Genomic DNA, 23,060 nt, shown 5'->3' on the forward strand with positions numbered 1-23,060 from the left:
AGATTATGTATATACATATACAAACACACATGCACTATGTGTTTCTGTAAGAATAAAAACATTCCTTACCAAGAACCACATCATGATGTGCTATACAGGTTATACAATCACATGATAAGAAATTAACATCATAGCAAGAACTGAATGATACACACTGGACATACTAGAGGTCCATATAGAACTCTACTCTTCCACATGAATACAGTCTGACTCAGGGCAAACCGATAACATTGCACACACACAGTTAACTCAATTAGCTGTTCTGCACAAGTTTTGCTTTCATATTATTAAAAATTTGCCATAGGGGCTGCTGCAGTAGGAATGTCCATGTTAAGCTTGAACTCACTGGCTTAGAGAAAGAGCAACAGGATGAACACTGTGACACTGGAACCAGAGGGTCAAATTGAGCTCTGCTCTATGTAGGCAGCTTGATTCTATGTACCACAAGCTCTCTTTGTTCCCATCTCCTCCTCAATCCCCACCTCCTCTCCTCGCTCCTACTTAATTCAAATCATATATCAAAATATGACTCCCGCGGTCCATCTCTTATCCCTCAAGATGTCTCCTTCACACCATCCCCTCCCACTTCTTTCTCTCCTCTCTCATCCCTCCCTATAGAATGCCAAACTTGGCTCTGCACTTGCCCATCCAGCTGCCTTATCTTCCCCTGCAATTCCCTCTTGTTTTCCCGGTAATTAGCTATGTTTCCAGTTCTCAATAAAGCCAATAATTATAGCCTCATGGCCAAGTCTCTTCTTTATATTCATCCTCCTCAATTGTACAGCTTCTGGCATGAAACACCTAATTGTCTCAACTAAGTCACACCACAGTATACAAGTGCACTTACCATAAGAGGCTAGTACATTGTTCAGCATGAAAGAGGTTAATTCCTTTACTATAATAAACCAAGCAACAGAGATTCACTGTTTCCCCCCACAGCATATTCATGTATCATTATTTAAAACCTCCTACACCCCACAGCAATAACTATTTTTAATGTTGAGAGATCAAAACAGCTTGAGCAAGTGAAAAATGCTTTTTCTTTCATTGGGAAGGGGTAGGGAATTTTATCTGATCAGATGAGTGAAAGAGGAAATTCAATCTCTACGTATTTTTGCTGCAAAATAAAAAAAATATTTCATATTAACAAATTGAATGTGGCAGATATAAAAGACAATATTTTACCAAAAGGTATTTTCACCTCCTGCCACACCAGACTCCATATAGACTTTACTATATGTATTGGCAATGATTCCTGTAGTGCAGAATTATCTACAGTTAATTCTATATCAAATATTGACTCGAATTATTTAATGATGGCCATATTCTCACATTATATCAATACAGAAATCCACACGCTTAAGCAATATTGTCTGTTGACTAATAAAACTCTGTATTTTCCGTAGGGCAGAAAGGAGTATATTATAAGGGCCAGGAGTGTATTATAACATGTAATACACCCTATGGCTCCACGTCTTCACTCTGGACAATGATTCCCAACACTTATTCAAATAATATCATACCAAGAACAGGCTCATACTGAACTGTGCAAGGAACTGATTCACATTTCATAACCAACAACACACCATTCACCTACTCCTCCACACTGAACTTCAGTTTGACTGTAATCTTGGTGTTATTATATCTGACTCTGAAATCTCCTCCTTCAGTTCTCCCATGTTTGCAAATCTGCCTATCACCATCGCTGCAGCATTGTCTGTGCATGACACTGCCTCAATCCACCTCTGCGGAAATCACTATCCACATCCTTAATCCCTCTCCTCTTGATTATTGCAACACCCTCATACCCTAATAATTATAGAAATATATTGTGTTGGATTGGTTCATGAACTGCAACTATATCACAAATTATCAGAGTACTCCAATAGGGAAAAATTTATATCTTTCACTACAGACAAGACAATACAAAACCATTCGGTTTCATATAACATCTTTCACATCAAGTATCTACTTTAAAAAAAACCACAGGTATATCAAAGACAATGGTCTACCGCATTAACTGCTGTGACTCAGACACACAGAAAATGAAAAAATGCACAAAGATTAAGTACAAAAAAGGGACCAGAGAACTGACAATTACAGATCTGCACTGAAAGCTAATCTACACTGCATAAATTATGGTGACAGATTCACTGCACTTTATCAGTCTGTACTGGCAACCAACTCAAATGGATGAGAAAAACTGTACTTACTGGAGAGAGACACCATATATAATTCTGCGGCCAGCATACAGAATAGTTGGTGACATAGTGTAAGCATTTTATTTAATTTCAACTGTTCCTTAGTCACAGAGGCATGCGGGGGGGGGGGGGGGGCAAGCAGGGGCACAGCCCGCCCCCAATAATGGGTGGGGTCACAAAACTCCTCTGACCCCGAGGCTGCGGCAAGGTCACAGAGTTCCTCTGGCCCCGAGGCTGGGAGCTCACTGTCTCTTCCTGCCATGGCCCAGGGGCCAGAGGAGCTCGCTCTCTGTCAGTGTTGGCCACGGCCGCAGGCTGGAGAATCTTTCTGCCACCACCAGAGCCCCAGGGCTGGAGAATCAATCTGTCCCTGCCACAGCCCTGGAGCTGGAGGAGCTGCCCCACCCCGCTTTTGCTATAATGGCTATAACAGCCAAATGGCTCAGATCCCCATGGGTTCATTATAGTAAGGGTGTATTGTATTTCCTCATAACATCATGAGTTTAATGTGCCCCTCCAAAAGCGGGCAAATTTAAATTCCTGCCCACGCCCCTGCTTAGTCAGTAATTCCTTTCAAATAAAATCAAAAACTTCTCTAAGAAACCATTTTTCATGTTATCTACATGGTTAAAGATACGACTGGGAGTCAGAGCTCATGGGTTCTCAAAGCAGCTCAGCGACTGTGTCAATGTGTGTCCACAGTAAATCACTGAATCTTTGTGTCTCCGTTTACAACTCTGTAAAAGTGGTAATATTTATTGCACTCTTAAAAGGTTTGTTCTGATTTAGAGATATAAATTCCAGCAATATTCTCTATGCTTCAAATGGGGAATGCCTCTAGAACCACTAATATCCCTAGGACTGGAAGGAGTGTTTTAAATGCGTCCACCATACTTACCTCACAGGGATGAATTGAAGCTTAATTAATGAATTTTTAACATCAAATTGAGGTCCTCAGATGAAAGGCCCTTTAAGACATGTCATGTATTGTTATCAGTCTTCATCATCTATTAGTAATCTAGTTTTCAAATTTAGATTTTTTTTCCAGTGAATTCCACTCATTAGCTTGGGGAGGAGGAGATACATAAATACTAGAAATACATACTTAGATCCCTGTGCTTTTCTGCAAGAATAGATCCCTCTCTGTGTACGTCAGAGAAATACTTATGCCCATCAAAATCACGAACCCCAGAGCTCTATGCTTTGCACTTCGTCTCTTTAATAGCTGTAGAATACTTTATAAAGTGTTTACACTTGCAAATAGTCTGCTTCAATTGTGACAGGGTGTTTTACCCGCTTAAGTGGCAGGGGGAAATCTCTCTCTTCAGGCCTCCATCAATATAAGCAGGGTTCTTAGGAAACCTACAGGCAAAAAATGAGTTTCGGGATTTACTGCCATCCCCATTTCTGCTAATTTTTTCTTATTTATAGACCCTTAAAACCAGAGCTACTGAAGAGGAAGGGGGGAGGGAAATCATCTTCCTACTTTTATACCCTTAGGAACTTGCAATTTATTTAAGTAGTCTTTGCTCCAGAAAGTCTTCCTGGTAGATGTGTGAGGGAATATAGATTTCTGAAAGGCAACTGACTTGGTACGGCATGACATTTCAATTAAAAAATTAGAATGATACAAAATTAACATGAAATGGATTGAAAACTGGCTCACTGACTACTCTCAAAATGTAACTATGCATAGGGAATCTTCATTGAAAGTGTGTTTCTAATAGAGTCCCTCGGGGATCAGTTCTTTACCCTGCACTTGAATATTTTCATCAGTGACCTGGAGGAAAACATAAAATCATCCCTGATAAAATTTGCAGATGATATAAATACTGTGGGACTGATGAATAATGAAGCAGACAAGTCTCTGATACAGAGTGATCTGTGTAACTTGGTAAGCTGGGCACAAGGAAATAATGTGTGTTTCAGTGTGGCGAAATGTGAACTCATACATCAAGGAACAAAGAATTCAGGCCATATTTACAGGATGGAGGATTCTATCCTGGGAAGCAGTGATTCTGAAAAGGACTTGGAGGTCATGGTGGATAATCAGCTAAACATGAGCTTCCAATGTGACCCCAAAAGGACTAATATGATCCTTAGATGGATAAACAGGGATCTATCAAGTAGGAGTAAAGAAGTTATATTACTTCTGTATTTGGGACTTGTGTGCCCATTGCTGGGATACTGTATGATGCCCTCAGTTCAGGAAGGATGTTGATCAAATGGAATGGGTTCACAGAAGAGCCATGAGAATGATTAAAGGATTAGAAAACAGGTCTTATAATGAAAAACTCAAGGAGCTCAATCTAGTTATCTTATCCAAGAGAAGGTTCAGAGGTGACTTGATCACAGTCTGTAACTACCTAAATGGGGAACAAAAATTTGATAATGGGCTCTTAAATCTCGCAGAAAAAGGTGTAAAATGATCCTATGCCTGGAATTTGAAGCTAGGCAAATTCAGACTTTAAATAAGGTGCACATTAACAGTTATGGTAATTAATCACTAGAACAACTTATCGGGGGTTATGGTGGCTTCTCCATTCCCGGCAATTTTTAAGTCAAGACTGAATGTTTTTCTAAAATATATGCTCCAGTTCAAACAGGAATTAATTCAAGGAAGCCCTATGTTATGTTATACAGGAGGCTAGACTATATAATCATAGTGATCCCTTCTGGCCTTAGAATCTATGAGGCATGAATGAAGAATATATAGTATGCAAGATACCCTTCTCCTCTTATCCCTTTTTCTCTTAATTTTGACACAATATTATCTTTCCACCCCCTCACTCTGTATTTCCTGTCTCAATAGATAATTTAACACTGCAATGTGCCTGCATGTCAGCCAAAGTTCAGAGGAGAAATGGGAAAAGTCTAATGAGGAAGCAACAGCAGCTTCCTCACCCCAGTTTGATTGAAAAAAGCCTAAGAAGCAGCCAACTGCTCCCTGAAAAATGCAAACAGGCATATGGACCAGACTACATGGAGCTAACAAACAAGTTTGGCACTCAGCAGTTAACAGAACTGAGGCAATATTCTACTACTGTTGTATAGCAAGCTTGATACAACAGCCTAAAGCCATAATGTATTGGAGCTTCAGGGAGACAGGTTATGCTCAGATACTAGTCCAGTATAGTCTCAAGAGCAGAAGTCATAGGTCCCAATTTTCCCCTAGGCAAAGGGAGAGGTCAATATAATGGCAGATATTCCCTGCTCCAGAAGTTTCGAAACTGTGAGGCAAATTCTCCCTCTAGCATCATCCTCCACTCCATGGAATCCCATGAAAGCTTCTCCACTGAAGCTTTGTGGGGACTGAGGACCCATGCCATGGTGTCAGGAAGGAGAAGCAGATGGAGGGGAAAATTTGCATCCTCAGCATACTCGACTCCTCAGAGGTAAGGTATCAGCAACCAAGTTGTTTTTATAATGGGCACAGCTACATTAAAATGCTGCATTGGTACCGCTGCACCAATGCACCTGCATCACTGTAGCTCTTTAATGAAGACACTCCATGCCGACAGGAGAGAGCTCTCCCATCAGCACAGTTAAGCCACCATCCCAAGAGGCAGTAGCTATGTTGACGGGAGAAGCCCTCCCACCAACACAGCTCTGTCTACACGGGGGTTAGGTTGGTATAACTCTGCCGCTTAAGGGTGTGGATTTTTCACACCCCGAGCGACATAATTACATTGATATAGATCTGTAGTGTAGACCAGACCAATGTTGTTTTAACTCAGTCTTGGTGCCTACAGCCTTCTCAAAGAGGGGATATTTAAAAAAAATTTGTTTTACACAAGTGCAGATAGCTTGCCCGATAATGAGGCTCCTCCAGCAAAAGCAATGACCATCTGCATGAGTGGTAAGTGAACCTTGGTCATGGGTTCTAACATGGCCACTGTCCATGCAACAGAAATCAAAATTAGACTTGATCTTGCTTTCTTCTTGCCCTCTTTTCGCTGCATCACAAAGTCACACCAGCAAAATATTTTGAGGCACCTGATTATAGAATAAGTACCATTTCCTATGGTTTTAGGTGGTGCTCTCTTGGGCTTCATGGGATACAATAGGTGGGGAGAAGGGATGGTCCAATGATTAGGCACTGGCCTCGGACTCAGGAGACTTGGGCTCAATTCCCCACTTTGTTACAGACATCCTGTGTGATCTTGGGCGACTCATGTAGCTTCCCTGTGCCTCAGTTCACCACCTCTAAAATGGAGATAACAGTACTGCCCTACCTCAGAGGAGTTTTGGTAGGATAACAGTATTGACAACCTCAAAAGATTCAGACAGCATGAGTCAGACCTTAAAAATCACAACACCTTTAAAAAAAAAAAAAAAAAAAGATATATTGTGATTTGGTCTGTCTTTAGATTTTTGAACTTCCTCTGCCTTCCCCCAGTGTGTATGTGACAACATTGTTGCCAACACTCCCAACTTTGTTAACGTGATTTTGGCCTTGCTGCAGGAGTTCTCATCCCAAAATCTGCCCATCCTCCGGCCCAGCAATTGATTCTGGCCCACCTGCCCTGGTATCATTTCTGCCCCCAGTCACCACACATCAATTCTGCTCCCCTCAGATACAACAATAATGGGGGCCATCCATATAAATACCTAAGACAGACAACCTGAAAGTCAGCCTATAACTAATGGGCAGACTATAACTACTTGGGGCTTTTTACTTGACTACAGAAACAATTTTATGTGAACTGCCTGTTATCCTCAGCCATAATCAGTCCATCAGAGTTGAGCTTTTAAAAGCAGCATTTCAATTTTAGTGGGTTGCCACTAGACAAGTCTTTACTATTTGCTTTCACCAGTGTAGACAGAGCTCATTTTGCAAGGCAACATGTGACATATGCTGCAAGCTTTGACATGCCTACAGTAGGTTGTACAACTTTAGATAATTAGAAAGATCAGTAATTGTTCACTAGGCTTGGAACAAATTCAAAAGCTATCACTTTATCGTACCATTCTAATTGACTTGTTAAATTCCAGAACTGGAAATTATTTTGTAATCAAAACAGGCTGTATTTTCAAAAATTAAGGACAGCATATGATTTATAATTTACCATACAGTATATTTTTAAAATATAAAGAAATATTTCCATTTCAGTTATGGTATATTCACCTCTGGAAGGATCCTCAGTCTGACAGAAGTAATTAAAGTATACCTTTCCCAGTACACTTTATTTATCTCTCACATTGTATTTTCTTCATTTAGTATATATTTGATCTAAAAGAAAGATGGACGTATCAAAAATATCTAAAGCTACACTGTGCTTTCAGATAATATGGCCCCTGCACTTTATGACATTAACATGTAAAGTAAACGGAAAGAAATAAAAATATTAGCCAAAATGAGGGAGAAAATTGCAAAAACACGTTAGAAAAATCAGTTCATTTCAGTTCATTAAAAAGATAAGGCTCATCACACAGCACAGCTGGGGATTATGCATTACGAGATAGGGGAAGTGACCCAGGTCATATAAATATTATTAAAAAACTATTTAAAGTCTTGAGGACAAATATTTAAATAAAACACTGTTAGAAACAGCAACATGTACTAGAGAGAGTATCTTTTGTATTTTTTTGTACAAGGAGGGCCCAATTCTGCCACTCTCTCATGTTGAAAAGGGCTTTACTCCTACAGTAGTGCCACTGACATCAGCAATACTGCTCAGTGTGAATAAGGATGGCAGAATCAGATACTTAGAGAATAAAATTATTTTTAGACCTTCTACTATGAAAGATATAGGTTACAAGATATTTAATGCTGTATATCGATCTTCCCTGTATATTGATCTTCCGGATCTTCCGAGGATGTGGGGGGAAGAGGAAGGGGAGGAAACTTATTCTAAACAAAGAAAGCAAACAAGATATACAAACTAAAAGCACCCTATTTGGCAGGTATATGTAATACAGTTGCATAAAAATTCCAATTAAAAAGTTCTCTAAAAATTCAATAGTTCACTTTAATTTCAGTTGTTTCCCCTCATTTTGTAAATTGCTCAATAAAATTGAGAGTATGTACTGTTTGCTAGGGGTGGTGGGGTGTGTTATGCATACATATATGTTCAAAACGTACAATACATTACATTCTGGAATAGGTGGTTTTCTTGTATTTCTAATATGAATCTTAGTAGATGAGAAAAAAATTTATATTATGCTCATCACCATTACATTGTAAAAACTCACAAAATTCAACAAGTGTTGTTACCTTTTTAAAAAAAATCTGGAATAAGAAAAACCCTAACATGTGCGGACAAATGAAGACTCTTAATTTCCATCTGTCCATATTTTTAAAATATATTATGATTAAATATGCCAGGTTTAATTAAACCTTTCATATGTCTAATCATGAGTTTAAACTGATTACACCCCCAAACCCCACAAAAGTACCACTCTTCACAGTATATGTTCTCCCCCTCCACCTCGCCCCACATCAGCATGTATTGAGAAATTAACACCCCATTGTTCCCATGATGAGAAGATATAACGGACATTCAAGGGAATTCATGTATACAGCCCTAGACACTACTGGCTGGTAACCAATTAAAGCTCAAGGCCATACTAAAGTTATTATAACAGTTTGGGGGCCATAATATTTTTTATAAAAAGAGATGCACCATTCCAGAACTATAAATTAGAATAAAAGGCTATCTTAAATGTACTGTATGTTACAAATGCATAAAAAAATGACATAATAAATTTGGTATTCTAGTATTCCTGTATGTACTATCAGTGTTTTTTCTTAAAAATTTCTTACAGATCGAGAGCCAGAACAACTGTTACAGCTGCTAATTTGCTATAAACAAATATCTAAGGCAAAGGGGGTTTCATTTCAGAAAGTTCTTGCTTAAATGCAGCTTTGACCTTTATCCAACACAACTCAAATGCACCATTTTAAGAACAACATTCTACATTATGAAAGGAGGAACATACAAAGGGTAAATTATTTTTCGGTATATTAAAATGTCTGGTCCTTACAAATATATATGGGGTTCCCTCGCTCTCTCTTTTCTTCTCTGATTCAGTTTATAGAAAGGGAAGTTAATGAATGTGGCTGTGTGCGAGTGTGTTATACAAACATGCATGTTATTAAAAGTTTGGAGATTTGGCTCTGGTAGTTGACTACAGTATGTTTATATAAAAAAAGTTTTGTATCCATAAACCACACACAATGAATTCAGGAGAGACAATATGAACCACTCTTTCTTCTGTTAATCCTTTATGACTTGATTCACCTGGCTTAATACAGCAATTCCCTATATACTTTCACCAAGTGGTAATAAGCTTCAGCTCAAAATCAACTGTAACAGCATGCAAATTGCTGACTGCCCCAAAATGGTCAATTTAAAACATCTGAATCTTAGTTACAACCTTCTTTTAAAAGGAGGTTGAAAGAAGGCACAACATTTTTACCAAACAAAAATAGTCAGAAGCCACTCACAGTAAAGTTATAGCCTTTACCAGCATTTAAGCCTGACAGTAACATAGAAAAAACAACCCAGTCTATGTCCTATTGTTACCTGCAATCAGAGTTGATATAGAAAGAAAAGGCATTTCAAAGATTCCTCTGAAAGAAATTCACATGCTTTGCCTACAATATGTCTATGAAAGTTCCTGGGTGCCTGTTTTATTCAATGAAGATTAACTACAGACGCATGCATTATAGGCTGCATGTATTCTGGAGAACAGAAGCTGAATGACAATTGTACAGGCACTGCATTGTACGTATTTCAGCTGCCCTCTGTTCTGTTCATTTCACACTTGCAGTAAGTATTATGAATGGATCTCAGCTTATTTTTCAGCGTTAAAAACATAGCCTCACACGCACTGCCTTGTAAAGACGAATAGATATCAAACAGATCTTACCATGTATGCGCCACTGTGAAGCGACGGCGTTGACGGATGCTTTTATTCACCAGCAACTTTCTGAAAAAGCATGGAGAGTTCCTTGGAGAGCTGCGAGGTGAAATTTTTGGAGACGTGGGTCTGTTCCCTGGCAGTTTGGGAAGCTCAAGTTCTAAATGCATTTGTTCTTTGAAAGTCTTTATGTAAATATCTGACTCTGGAGCAGCAAGTTCCCTAGAAGAATCTTTTGCTGTCATAGCTTGAATGTTGTGTTAGCTTTCACCATTCAGAAAAAATAACAAAAAACACATCACAGAGACATTGCTTCAGATTCAAACGCTGATAGATTGACAAAGCCTAGCCCAGTCATTCACAAGGCTGAGTCCCGAATGGAAAAGCTGCCTAAAACAACAGCAACCTAAATCGAAGAATGATAAGTCAGTGCTTTATCAGACAGAGCTTTATCAGCCCAGCTTTCTCTCTGAAAATGCGCCAAAGTGCTTTCTGTGTCAGTAGCCTCCTTGTGGATGTGGCTTGTCTGCAAGCTACACACTGACACTCACTGAATTCATTCAGCTGAACATACCAGCTCATGAAAAATTCATAAGAACTCCCTCCCGATCAAGCCTTTTAATAAAATACTTCATCAAGAAAAAAATACTGGCTTTGTCTGCATATACTAAGAAATAAAGCTATTTACAAACATTACACAACAGTGTAACCTGGTTTATTCAGGCCCAACATAAAAATATCTTCATTCAGAATTATTTGTGTAACCCACACTGCAGTAGCTCCACCCATGACATGCTTATTGGCTCAATATTGTTTTGACAGCTGGACTCTATTCAGCCCTTCCTTATACTGTGTATGTGTCAGATTTTCATGACATTTTAAAGAGGGTTCTAACAGTTACAGTGGATCATGCAAATCTGCGTGCTCCCAAGCAGCCTCTATACACATCCGAAGGGTCCCTGATGATGACTTTTCTGAACCAACCCAAGGCTAGCATGAGTGCATGATTTGCAAGAGGGAAAGGTGGGGAAGGGAAAAAATGCAAGTGTCAACCTAGCAGGGGACAAAATGACAAAAGCTGCTAATTATTACCTGAAAGTTTGGTAAAATCTTCAAGAATGTGCATCCTACAGTTGGAGTAGCATACTATGGTGCAGTTCTCATTGCTATTATAATGGCTGATTAGGAGCAAAACAAAAACCCTTATGGCAGTGTGAGCCCACATATCTGAAAGATAACTAAGAGCACTGGGATGGTCAGCAAAGGGTGACTGAAAGGAGATGGCTAATGCTGATGGTTGAGAAGTGTGTCAATTCCACTAGAGCAGGAGGAAATTAAAATAAAAGTTCAGATTTAAATTAAAAGTAAGAATGTTCTTTATGGATTTTTTTTTAAGATGAGCTAGTATTGTGAAATTTAATTATAGAATATAATCATAGAAATATAGGACTGGAAGGGACCTTGATAGGTCATCTAGTCCAGTCCCCTGCACTGAGACAGAACTAAGTATTATCTAGTCCAGTGGTTCTCAAACTTTAGCAAACCGATGACCCCCATTTGGATTTAAAATTTTTTGCCGACTGCCCCAAGCTACCCACTCAGCCCAAGGCCACACCCCACCTCTTCCCCGCCTCCTTCTGCCCCCTCCCCCGAGCACACCCATCCCCACTCCCCTCCCACCCTCCCAGCGCTTCCTGCACGCCGCTGAACAGCTGTTCCGTAGCGTGCAGGAGGCACTGGGAGGAAGGGGGAGGAGTTGATTAGTGGGGCCAGACATGACTCTGACCCCCTGGAGTACCTTCGAGGGACCCACGGGGTCCACGGACCCCAGTTTGAAAAACCCTGATCTAGTCCATCCCTGAAAGGTGTTCGTCTAACCTGTTCTTAAAAACCTGCAATGACGGAAATTCCACAGCCTCCCTAGGTAATTTGTTCCAGTGCTTAACTACCCTTGCAGTTAGCAAGTTTTTTCTAATATCTAACCTAAATCTCCCTTGCTGCAATTTAAACCCTTGTCCTGTTCTCAGTGGGAAAGAACAATTTATTCTCCTCCTCTTTATAACAACCTTTTATGTACCTGAAGACTGTCCTGTCCCCGCCTCTGTAGTATTCTTTTCTCTGAACTAAACAAACACATTTTTTTCAATATTTCATTGTAGGTCATGTTTTCTAGACCTTTAATCATTTTTGTTGCTCTCCTCTGGACTCTCTCCAATTTCTCCACATCTTTCCCAAGTGTGTTGCCCACAACTGGACACAATACTCCACCTGAGGCCTTATTAGTGCTGAATGGAGTGGAAGAATTATTTCTTGTAATCTCAGTTATTACTCTGGAAAGGTGGTAGGCAAAAAGTGGGTGGGATGGTAGTACTATAATTTCTGGGCATTTTGGTTTGTCTTTGCTTTAGGTGTAGATAGGGCCAACTTTTACATATAAAAGGCAACAGAACCCAGGCAAGAGGTTTAGAGAGACGATTATCTTGTCTTCCTGTAAATTAGAGTTGTTGGTAGTTGGAATGGGATGCTAATGGCTGAGGAATAGCTAAGAACATCCTCCATATTTAAGCAGGAGAAGATGGCCCTTTAAATAGGAATAAAAAGTTATTTCCTAGTTGTGTGAAAAGTGAAGAAGGGAAAGATAGCCCGTATCAAGCCAGACCTACCTGGTATTCTGGCCTCTCAATAGGAGTTGAATAAAGCTGCTTACATATCAATTACACAACACACCATCCTAACCTCAGGGTCTTACATAGCTCTTTTCATCTATAGAACTCAAAGCATTTTACAAAAGTGGGTAAGTCTTATTTAGCTTCATTTTTCTGATGGGGAAATTGAAACAGAAGTTAAGTGACTTGCCCAAGGTCTCACAGCAAGTCAATGGCCAGGTTGGGAAAAGGACCCAGGTCTCCCAACCTTCAATCCATTATATTACTGCTACCTGTTTGCCTTCATTACCATTTCTTGGCAATATTATCAATAACATTGCTTGGTTAATGCTTATGTAATGTTCACTGTGATGCATACGGACTTAAGATCTTTTCTTCCAATATTAGCATGGTGGTTTAAGTTGGGGAAAGGTGTATAACGTGAAAAGTTATAAACTCAAAAGGGGGGGGGGGAACCTCCAAAATCACTAAATCTCTCTTTTCAGTACAGTTCTCCTTCAGGCCTAAAAGCTGCTGGCAACGTCCACATAGTGGGAATGGGCCAGAAAGCAGAAATACAGTAGAGAGCTTACCTCAATTGCTGCTATTCTATATCCTTTTCCACCAGCACAAAGGTAGAAAAGACCTGTCTGCTCCCCTTCTAAAAGAGGGGATAATGAGATACTATGTTTCTAGACTCCACCCCAGTTGAATAAAGGGAAACATTTAATCCTTTCAGAACATCAGGTGTTAAATCGGCTGCTACATTACTCTTCACTTTGCCTGCGTTGACAGATAAAAGACAAAAGAAAACCTAAGAATCATTCCAACAGATTAATAAAATTCATGCACATACTTAATCTGGAGTTCAAAGCAAAATTCAGTGATATTCTCTAACACATCATCATGAGGCAAAACAACCTATGGAGACAGTAACACTAAAACACATTTATTTTAAAGAATATATGTGGCAGTCTGAAGAATTAATATTTCCAAACAAATGCAAAATCCTTTAATAAGAATATATAAAAGCAGGGAGAAAGAGTGGGGATTATATACAGCGGCTCAGAACACACAGCAAGAAAACCATGCAGCACAGAACAGATATATATAAGGAGGTTACTTACCTGTAACTGGAGGTTCTTCGAGATGTGTTGTCCTTATCTATATTCCACTGAGACTTTACTCATGAGCACCATGCATCCGGAGCTGGACAATTTGGAAGTAGTAGCGTCCGTTGGTCTGTGCATGCCCTCTTGCTTCACCTCAAGGTTTTGTCTGAAGTGATGAAGGGTGGGGCAGACTGACTACTTCTCCAATCAAACAGATCCACAGCAGAGGGGAAGGAGGGCGGGAAGTGGAATACTGATAGGGACCACACATCTCGAAGAACCTCCAGTTACAGGTAAGTAACCTCCTCTTCTTCTTAGAGTGATGGTCCCTATTGTATTCCACTGAGGGTGATTAACAAGCAGTACCTTGAATGGGACGGTTGAATGGAGAACAGTCGTGCCGAATGAGGCTTCCGTCACAGAGTCCTGCACCAAAACGTAGCTGTCCTACATATGTCTGAAAGTGGCACATTGTGGAGGGTGGCCATAGTCGATTCCTGGGCTCTTGTGGAATGGGCTCTCATCCCAAGAAGTGGAGGCAGTCCTGACAACTGATAGCGGAGCATAAAGCACTCCAAATTCCTCTTGGAAATCCTTTTTGTGGAGATCGCCTGCCCTTTAATCCTCTCAGCTATAGCACTAAACAGTCTAAGGGACTTCCTGATTGGTCTCATCCTCCGCAGGTAGAAGGCCAAGGTCCTGAGGATGTCAAGGGAGTGAAAGCGCTGTTCCTTTGATGAGTTGTGAAGCTTTGAAAAGAAAACAGGTAAGTGTATAGGCTGGTTGAGATGAAACCAGGATACAATCTTTAGTAGAAACTTGGGTGCAGGCACAGGGAGAGTTTGTCCTTATGGAATGTGGTGAAAGGGTCCCATCATGGCCCCAAGTTCACTTAGGCTTCTCGCTGAAGTAATAGCCATTAGGAAGGCAACATTCATGGAAAGGAGGGACATGAAGCCAGTGGCTCAAAGGGCGGTTTCATTAACACTGATAGAACAAAGTTGAGGTCCCATTGGGGGGTGATAGGTTGTATGGGTGAGGAATTCCTGAGAAGATCTTTCCAAAACCTGGTAGTCAACAGATGTGTAAATACTGAGTGTCCTTCCACGGGAAGGTGAAAGGCGCTGATAGTTGCTATGTGGACCTTGAGATAATTGAGCGCGAGTCCCAATGTCTTTAAGGACAAGAGATAGTCCAAAAGAAGGGAAATGTCCACTTCCTCTGGGAAAAGCACTTTCTGATGGGCCCCAGAGGCAAAGCGTTTCCACTTGGCCTGATAGGAACACCTCATGAACTCTTTTCTGCTGCTGGAAAGGGTGTCTTGTACTGCCCATGAACACTCCCATTCTAGAAAAGATGCCCATTCAAATACCAAGCTCAGTGGTGAAATGTTAGTGGATCGGATTGTCTGATCCTGCCGTTGTGTTCTATGAACAGTTCTGGGAAAGCGGTTAGGGGAAGTAGAGGATGGGCTGACATGCTGAGAAGATTAGAAAACCAAACTGGCGCAGCCAGAATGGGGCGATCAGAATGACTGTGGCCCTCTCCCACCTGATCTTGTAGAGGACTCATGAGAGGAGTGGAAGAGAGGGGAAGGTGTAGTTGATCTGGTCTGACACACACACCCCTTGAGCAATATATGCTGCATTTGTTGTTGACACGGGAGGCAAAAAAGATCCCTGGTCTAAGGCCTGATCTACATTATGAGTTTAGTTCGAATTTAGCAGAGTTAAATTGAATTAACCCTGCACCCGTCCACACAACAAAGCCATTTACTTCGACATAAAGGGCTCTTAAAATCTATTTCTGTACTCCTCCCCGATGAGGGGAGTAGCTCCGAAATCGACATTGCCATTTCGAATTAGGGTTAGTGTGGCCGCAATTCGACAGTATTGGCCTCCAGGAGCTATCCCACAGTGCACCATTGTGACCGCTCTGGACAGCAATCTGAACTCTGAAGACGTGAGTGTCATGAACCCTTCCCAGCCATCCCACGTTGATGTTGGTAAAACGTCCCTTGTGATCCACCAGTGTTTTCAGCAACAATGAAAAGTACTCCTTGTGGTTTATGTACTGGCTGCCCTGGTGCTCCGGTGCCAAGATAGGGATATGGGTTCCATCTATCGCTCTACCACAGTTAGGGAATCCCATTGCAGCAAAGCCATCCACTATGACCTGCACATTTCCCAGAGTCACTACATTTGGTAGCAGCAGCAGCTCAGTGATTGCTTTGGCTACTTGCATCACAGCAGCCCCCACAGTAGATTTGCCCACTCCAAATTGATTCCCGACTGACCAGTAGCTGTCTGGCGTTGCAAGCTGCCACAGGGCTATCGCCACTCGCTTCTCAACTGTGAAGGCAGCTCTCATCTTGGTATTCTGGCACTTCAGGGCAGGGGAAAGCAAGTCACAAAGTTCCATGAAAGTGCCCTTACGCATGCGAAAGTTTCGCAGCCACTGGGAATCGTCCCACACCTGCAACACTACGCGGTCCCACCAGTGTGTGCTTGTTTCCCGGGCCCAAAATCAACTTTCCACAGCTAGAACCTGCCCCATTAACAGCATGATCTCCAAAGCATCGGGGCCCGCGGTTTGAGAGAGTTCTGTGTCCATGTCCTCGTCACCGCGCTGCAGTCGCAGCCTCCTCCTCGCCTGGTTTTCCAGGTTCTGGTTCAGCATAAACTGCACGATAATGCGCGAGGTGTTTACAATCTTCATTACTGCTGTCTTGAGCTGAGCAGGCTCCATGCTATGGTATGGCGTCTGCACAGTTCACCCAGGAAAAAAGGTGTGAAACGGTTGTCTGCCGTTGCTTTCACGGAGGGAGGGATGAGGCTGTACCCAGAACCACCAGCAACAATGTTTTTTTACCCCATCAGGCATTGGGATCTCAACCCAGAATTCCAATGGGCGGGGGAAACTGTGGGAACTATGGGATAACTACCCACAATGCAATGCTCCAGAAGTCAATGCTAGCCTCGGTACATGGATGCACACTGCCGAATTAATGTGCTTAGTGTGGCCACATGCACTCCACTTTATACAATCAGTTGCCAAAAATCGAATTCTGTAAATTCAGATTAATCCTACGGTGTAGACATATCCTAAGCCCTGCATTGGGTGAAGATGTCATTTATTATGGAGTCGTGAAGCCCCCCACTCGTGACTCACCGGCAGCTAGGCTGCCGACAACAGGATCTTGTGGGCAATGCACCAGTCCCATAGACTGACCACTTCTGCACATAGAGCAGTCAACCTTGTTTGTTGATGTAATAAATGGTGGTGGTGTTGTCTGACATAAGAACATGATGGGAGCAAATGGAAGGTAGAAACACTTGATGTGCTCCGCGTACCGCCTGGAGTTCCAGAATGTTGATATGCATCCTGGATTCCCGAGGGGTCCATGTCCCTTACATCTTGTGGGCACCCATGTGCTCTCCCCATCCTGTGAGGGATGCATCCGTGACAATCATCCTGTCCATGGAGGATGGGAGAAAGGGGATCCCTGTCCAGACCTGCTGCAGGAGGGAAGAGAGCATGGGGTGCGAGGGAGGAGAATTGTCAGCATAAGGTCCATGGCATGTTGTGTAGGTGAGTACACGCTCTGGAGCCACATCTGTAGCCAGCAAAGGTGGGGCAAGCAAAGGCAGTGACCTCTGCGCAGGCTGCCATGTGACCAAGGAGAGATAAGGAAGTCCTGACTGGGACAGACGAACTGTTGACTACCCGGGTGATGAGTTTCTGCAGAGTCTGGAACCTATCCCTTAATAAGTAAGCTTGTGACCGAGTTGATGGAGGCCCCTATGAAGTCTAGGAACTGTGTGAGAATCAAAGTTGATTTTTCAACATTAAAGCTGACTTCCAGGGATGAAAGGAGTCTGAGCAACATGGAAGTCAAGATTCAAGCTTCGTCTCTGGATTGTGCTGCTAGAAGCCAGTCACTGAGATAGGGGAAGTGACAGAGGTGGGCTTCTATGACAGAGAAAACTTTGGAGAAGTCCTAAGGAGCAGTAGTGAGTCCAAATGGTAGGACCCTGTACTGAAAATGCTGATGGCCCACAGTGAACCCCAAGAATCTTCTGTGGGTTGGATGGATGTCTATGTAAAAATTGGCGTCCTGTATATTGAGAGCCATAAACCACGTCTTTTTCTAGAGACAGTATGATCTGCTAAGGTGGCCATACAAAACTTGGGCTTGTGGATAAAGTGGTTGAGGCAATGGAGATCCAGGATTGGCCTCCACCCTCCCTTCTTCTTGGATACAGGAAGTAAGTCAAATAGAACCCTGCGCCCTGGTAGTTCAGAGGAACATGTTCTATAGCTCCCCTTTGCGGTAAAAAAGCTACTTCTAGGGCCAGGATATTATCATGAGAGTGGTCCCTGAAAAGGGATCGAGGCGGGGGACATGGATAGAGGTAGAGTGGGGAACTCTATTGTATAGCAATAGTAGATGACATACAGGACCCACTTGTCCATTGTTATTGCACTCCAGGCAGGTAAGGAGAGTGTTAGATGACCCCCAAAGGAGGTGGGTAGGTTGCATTTCCATGGTGGTTGACAGCACTCTAGCGGCACTCAAATATCGTTTCTGAGAGGTTTGAATGTGAGATGATGAAGATTGCGAAGGAAGACGCAGGGAGCCAGATCATTGGAGCTTACGAGTAGGTTCTTATGGCCTCTGGTGGAAGAACTGGGGAGTCCTGAATCTATGTAGGTGGCAGGTGGTAGAACTTCTGCTTGGGTGCAGGTGTATTGATACCCAGGATCGAAGTCTGACTCTGGAATCCTTGAAAGAGTGGAGGGAATTGTTGGTCTTCTGATTAAACAGGTGCGATTCATCAAAAGGAAGGTCCTCAATGGTATTCTGCACCTCTCTGGGGAAACCTGATGAGTGCAACCATAATTCCCTCAGTATGACAATGCATGTGGCCAAAGAGTGTGATGAGGTATTCGCAGCATCCACAGCTGAATGTAGCACCATTCTAGCCACCAACTTGTCTTCCTCCAGGATATACTGGAAACATATTCAATCTAGCTGAGGCAGCTTTTCAGTAAAGTCCTTCAATTTACCGTAGTTAAAGAAGTAATATTTGGCTAACAAGGCCTGATAGTTTGAAATTAGAGGCATGTTGAAGAGAAGACCTTGTGTCCCAAAATATCTAAGCATCTGCCCTCCTTATCTGTCAAGTTAGTGCGCGGGGTTGCTGCCTGGACTGTTCTCTGTTGCTGCTTGCACCACCAGGGAATTGGGGGGGCAGGGTGAGAAAAGGAACTCTGATCACTTAGCTGGTACATAGTCCCTCTTCTCTGCCTCCTTGGGGGTTGTGCATGTTTGGACTGGTTGGAGAATGGCATCATTGATTGGTAGAGCAATGCTGCTCGGTACCCAGGAATAAAGGATGTCCAGGAGCTGGTGCTGCTCGTCTTGTACTTCCTCCAGTGGAATATGAAGTTCATCCACCACCCTTTGCAGGAGTTCTTTAATTGCTGAAAGTCATCTGGAGGTGAGGAGGAGGCTGAAGTTACTGAAGCATCTGGAGAGGATGATGGGAAACGCTCTTGCGGTACTGTCACAACTGGACTCATCGGTTTGTCCTCCATAACCGGTTCAGAGCGCCTGCTTGAGCGCGCCCTAAGCGGCAATAGGACAAAGCCTCCCTGGCTGAATGGGTAGGTTCCAAGGGTGGGTTTTGGGGCCAGGATCCCTGATAGAGGCAGCAAGATGGATCTGGCAGATGTTGCGGAGGGCCCCATGGAGAGGGCAACCAATGATTTCCCTGCTTCTGGAGAGGAGGGTACTGCCACGCTGCTGGCAGTCCTTTAGAGTACTCATAGTGGCGTAGGGAATGGGCGGCCTTTGTGCTCCATTGGAATCCTCCAATGACGAGAACTCAGATCCCAGTTCCAATGGTGGTACCGTCAGAGCCAGTGGAAAGATGTAAACCACAGGCAGATGAGTCAAAGCGTGACCTGATTTCACCAAGTCCTGGATAGGAGATCAGACCTCCCTAGTGCAATTTGCAGAGGAAGCCGTGGATAACTCAGTTCTCTAGGATGAGCCACTCGTGTGGTTCCAGTGATTTCTCCAAGTGATAACGATATCTGTTCCATAGTTGGAGCCGGTGCCGGAGCATAGGACTGCCCCAGAACTCACAGATCCCTTGTCTTAAGGGAGGCAGACACTGAGGGCGGTGTCAGTGCTCAGTACCGGGGGATCCGCTGGTCTGCGTGATTTGTTGTTGTGCTTGTGTGCCTTGGAATGCTCTGTCTCTCTGTGGCTGGAACTCGTGGAAGGCACATTGTCCTTCTTTGGTCTGGAGGAAGACTTACTGCACGCTTCCTTGCCTCCCAATTAGGCCCTGTCATGGGGTCCATAGCGGCAGTACCATCGGAGCCCGACTCAATCTCTGTAGCCAGAGGTGCACTCCTGGCTTGCTCAGGCTAATATACAGAGTTGGTTCCCTGGGCTGGGTTGGACTAAGGCCTCATGGCGACTTCCATGAAGTGCTGCTTGAGGTGGAGAGCCCAGCCTGCACGGGTATAGCTATTGGCCAAACTTACCTAGAACCTGGCGTTTCCGATAATGTTAATTTGAAATAACTAACAGCCTGAGTCTTCTCCTGAACTTGGTTGTCTCTCTAGTTCTGTCTACAAGAGAGACTCTCCAAAACCTTTAATACTCCTGATTTGGCACTAATAAGACTCATTTAGATTGGCTGTCAAGGTGATCCAGCACATAAAATGCCCTGTAATACTCTTCAAAACAAAATAACCTTTACTTTTTATGAGCAAAATACATGGGATGTGAAACACTGATAGCTAATTGACCTGTAGAACAGGCAGCTGAAAGAATTTGATGATAAAAGTGAAGAGAGGGGCTACAAAGCCAACCGAATTCAATCAAATACACATTAAAGGAAAAGGAATGAAAACTGAACTTGGAGGAAAAGACAAGTTGTAATTCAGTTTACAATGAGGGAGATTGGTTTTTACTTTGAGCTTTTGGTGGGGACAACTCCTTGTAAAACATAAAAAAAAAGTAAAAAATCCTAGAGTTGAGGGGAAAAAACCTAATATACTCCATGTATCTGACGAAGTGGGTTTTAGCCCACGAAAGCTTATGCCCAAATAAATTTGTTAGTCTCTAAGGTGCCACAAGTACTCCTCCTCCTTTTTGCTGATACAGACTAACACGGCTACCACTCTGAAACCAAACTTTGAGGGTATCTATAACTGCCAACAAGGATGGGTTGTTAACCTTTCAATTAACACTTTTTCCTGCTAAAGATTCTATTATTTATACATTTTAAAGTCCTGGTATCAGGATAAAATAAAATACCAGTCCAGTACACAAAAGTGGAAAGACATGTATGCTGTGGGAGAGGAAAGGTAGTTGGTTGACTCTCTTCACAATGCTTTCTGCCAGTGTCAGAGTAATTGGGTGCTTCTTCCAAAAGGAATACTTTGTGAAAACACATTATTTAGATCAAAATAATTAAGAAGCTCCTTACTCTGTCACTTAGGTCATGGTTCCACTCAGAGACATTAGCAAGGATGAGTCACCCCATAGGAAAAAAAAAAGTAAGAAAAAAATGTTCATGTAACAGATGTTGGAAAACTATATTTTCTTCACACGACATACTCTGAGTCCCAAAAGATAATGCTAACCTGTCAACAAATTCACTAGAGGGTATTTCAAAGGAATTGCAGATTGCTGGTACTAGTGATTAAAAAAAGAAAGAGACAAATAAAACTTCATTTTACAATCAAGGAGTCTGTTTAAATATCAGATTTTAACATTTTATTTGAAAAGTATAAGTGACTGCCCTTTCCAATACCCTTAAATAACTTGAGAATTTTAAAATATTATTTTTAGGTAATATAGTGAATATTAAAATACAGTTCTACCTTGAAAAGAATTACTGTGAAAAATGACATATTTTTGCTCAACAGATAAGCTCCCCATGTATGTGCAGAGTAATATGTGCTTGTTCTCAATGTAAGTCCCAACTGCTTTTTACTCCTGTTAGCTCTGGGAAGGCTTTGGTTATAAGGGAGAGAAAGCTCGATTCCATTCCCTCTAATGCAGCATCCACGGAAGTGTTTACTTGATTCCAGTTATTTACTTGTGCAAACGTGTGATGACAGTAGGGGTTGCACAGGTGTCACAGAGAGAAGATCACCATCTCCAGAACCTTTATTAATAAATAGTGATGTGGCGAAGGAAAGAATCTAGTTTGACTCTCCAGAACTGGCAGTGAGAAAAACCACAATCTTTTAATTTGTAAACTGAGCACATGTGACGTGGAAACCACTAAGACATAATACATATTAAACTTCACATTGATATAAAGTCACTTTTCAGGGGAGAATTGTACTTTAAATGCCATCAATGCTAGTTTTGTAGTGTTCTTATGAAATATATGCCAACAAATGAAAATTATTTTAATGAACATAATGGATTCCCTGTAGAAATTTAAAAATAATATCCCCTTTCTAGAAGGCCCAAGTGACATGCTGAATGCATTCCACTGATAAGTAGTGTTGGCAAAATATTTAGCAGGAACATAATCAGTCTCCCGTTTGAATTCAAGGATGTTAATTCTTTCTGTTCTACTCTTGATTTTACCATTAGCTCTGTCTGAAAAAGCAGCAAATCTGATCAAATAAGTCCTTATTTTCAAACTAGAAATGAGTCAATCAAAAATATTCAGGTGTTGTTTTTTTTTTTAAATCACTCTATATCAGTCTACCCCATTTTTACAAAATAATTTTTTCTTTCCCATCTTCCCCCACCCCAACAACTATTTTTTCTTGAACCGCTTGTTTTATTTATATTAGGCCTGAACAACAGGAATTGGGTCAATCTGACTCAAGATGAAGGTGCTCAACCATTCATTACTACAATATGGTAAAGGAAAAGGCATTCTGCAGCATAGTAAATGACGTCCTAAATCAAATGTAACCCCAGTGTACAAAAATAATAAAATTGTAATAGCAAAGGTATTATTTCGAATAAGCCAGGAAGAGCTCTGACTCAGTAGGCAACAAAAAGAGCTCTCAATAGTGTGCTCTTTTATGGAACTCTGAGCAATGTCCAACAAACAATCTTTGGGACTAGGAAATGGGAATAATTTTTGAACAGACTGTTTCAGTTTTCTTTTTTCATTCTGCTAAAGAAAAAAAAAATCTCACACACTCTCCTCCTTCTGCTTGTTTGCAACATCTGCTGCTTC

At 41.9% G+C, this 23,060-nt stretch overlaps 1 protein-coding gene across 2 annotated transcripts in view; it reads right to left on the bottom strand.

Annotated features, from left to right (window-relative positions):
• PDE4B (phosphodiesterase 4B) overlaps positions 1–23,060 on the bottom strand; it is a 403,030-nt gene that overhangs the window by 288,063 nt on the left and 91,907 nt on the right. The window contains exon 1 of one of the 2 annotated variants that reach the window (XM_054038006.1): positions 10,077–10,434. The exons of the other annotated variant lie outside the window; for it this stretch is intronic. Coding sequence (XP_053893981.1) covers positions 10,077–10,312 — 236 coding nt within the window. The 5' untranslated portion in view covers positions 10,313–10,434. Of the gene's footprint in view, positions 1–10,076; positions 10,435–23,060 lie in introns of those variants that run through there. 2 annotated transcript variants of the gene reach the window in all.

Source organism: Malaclemys terrapin, chromosome 8 (genome assembly GCF_027887155.1).
Source record: "Malaclemys terrapin pileata isolate rMalTer1 chromosome 8, rMalTer1.hap1, whole genome shotgun sequence".
NCBI classification, from domain to species: domain Eukaryota; kingdom Metazoa; phylum Chordata; order Testudines; family Emydidae; genus Malaclemys; species Malaclemys terrapin.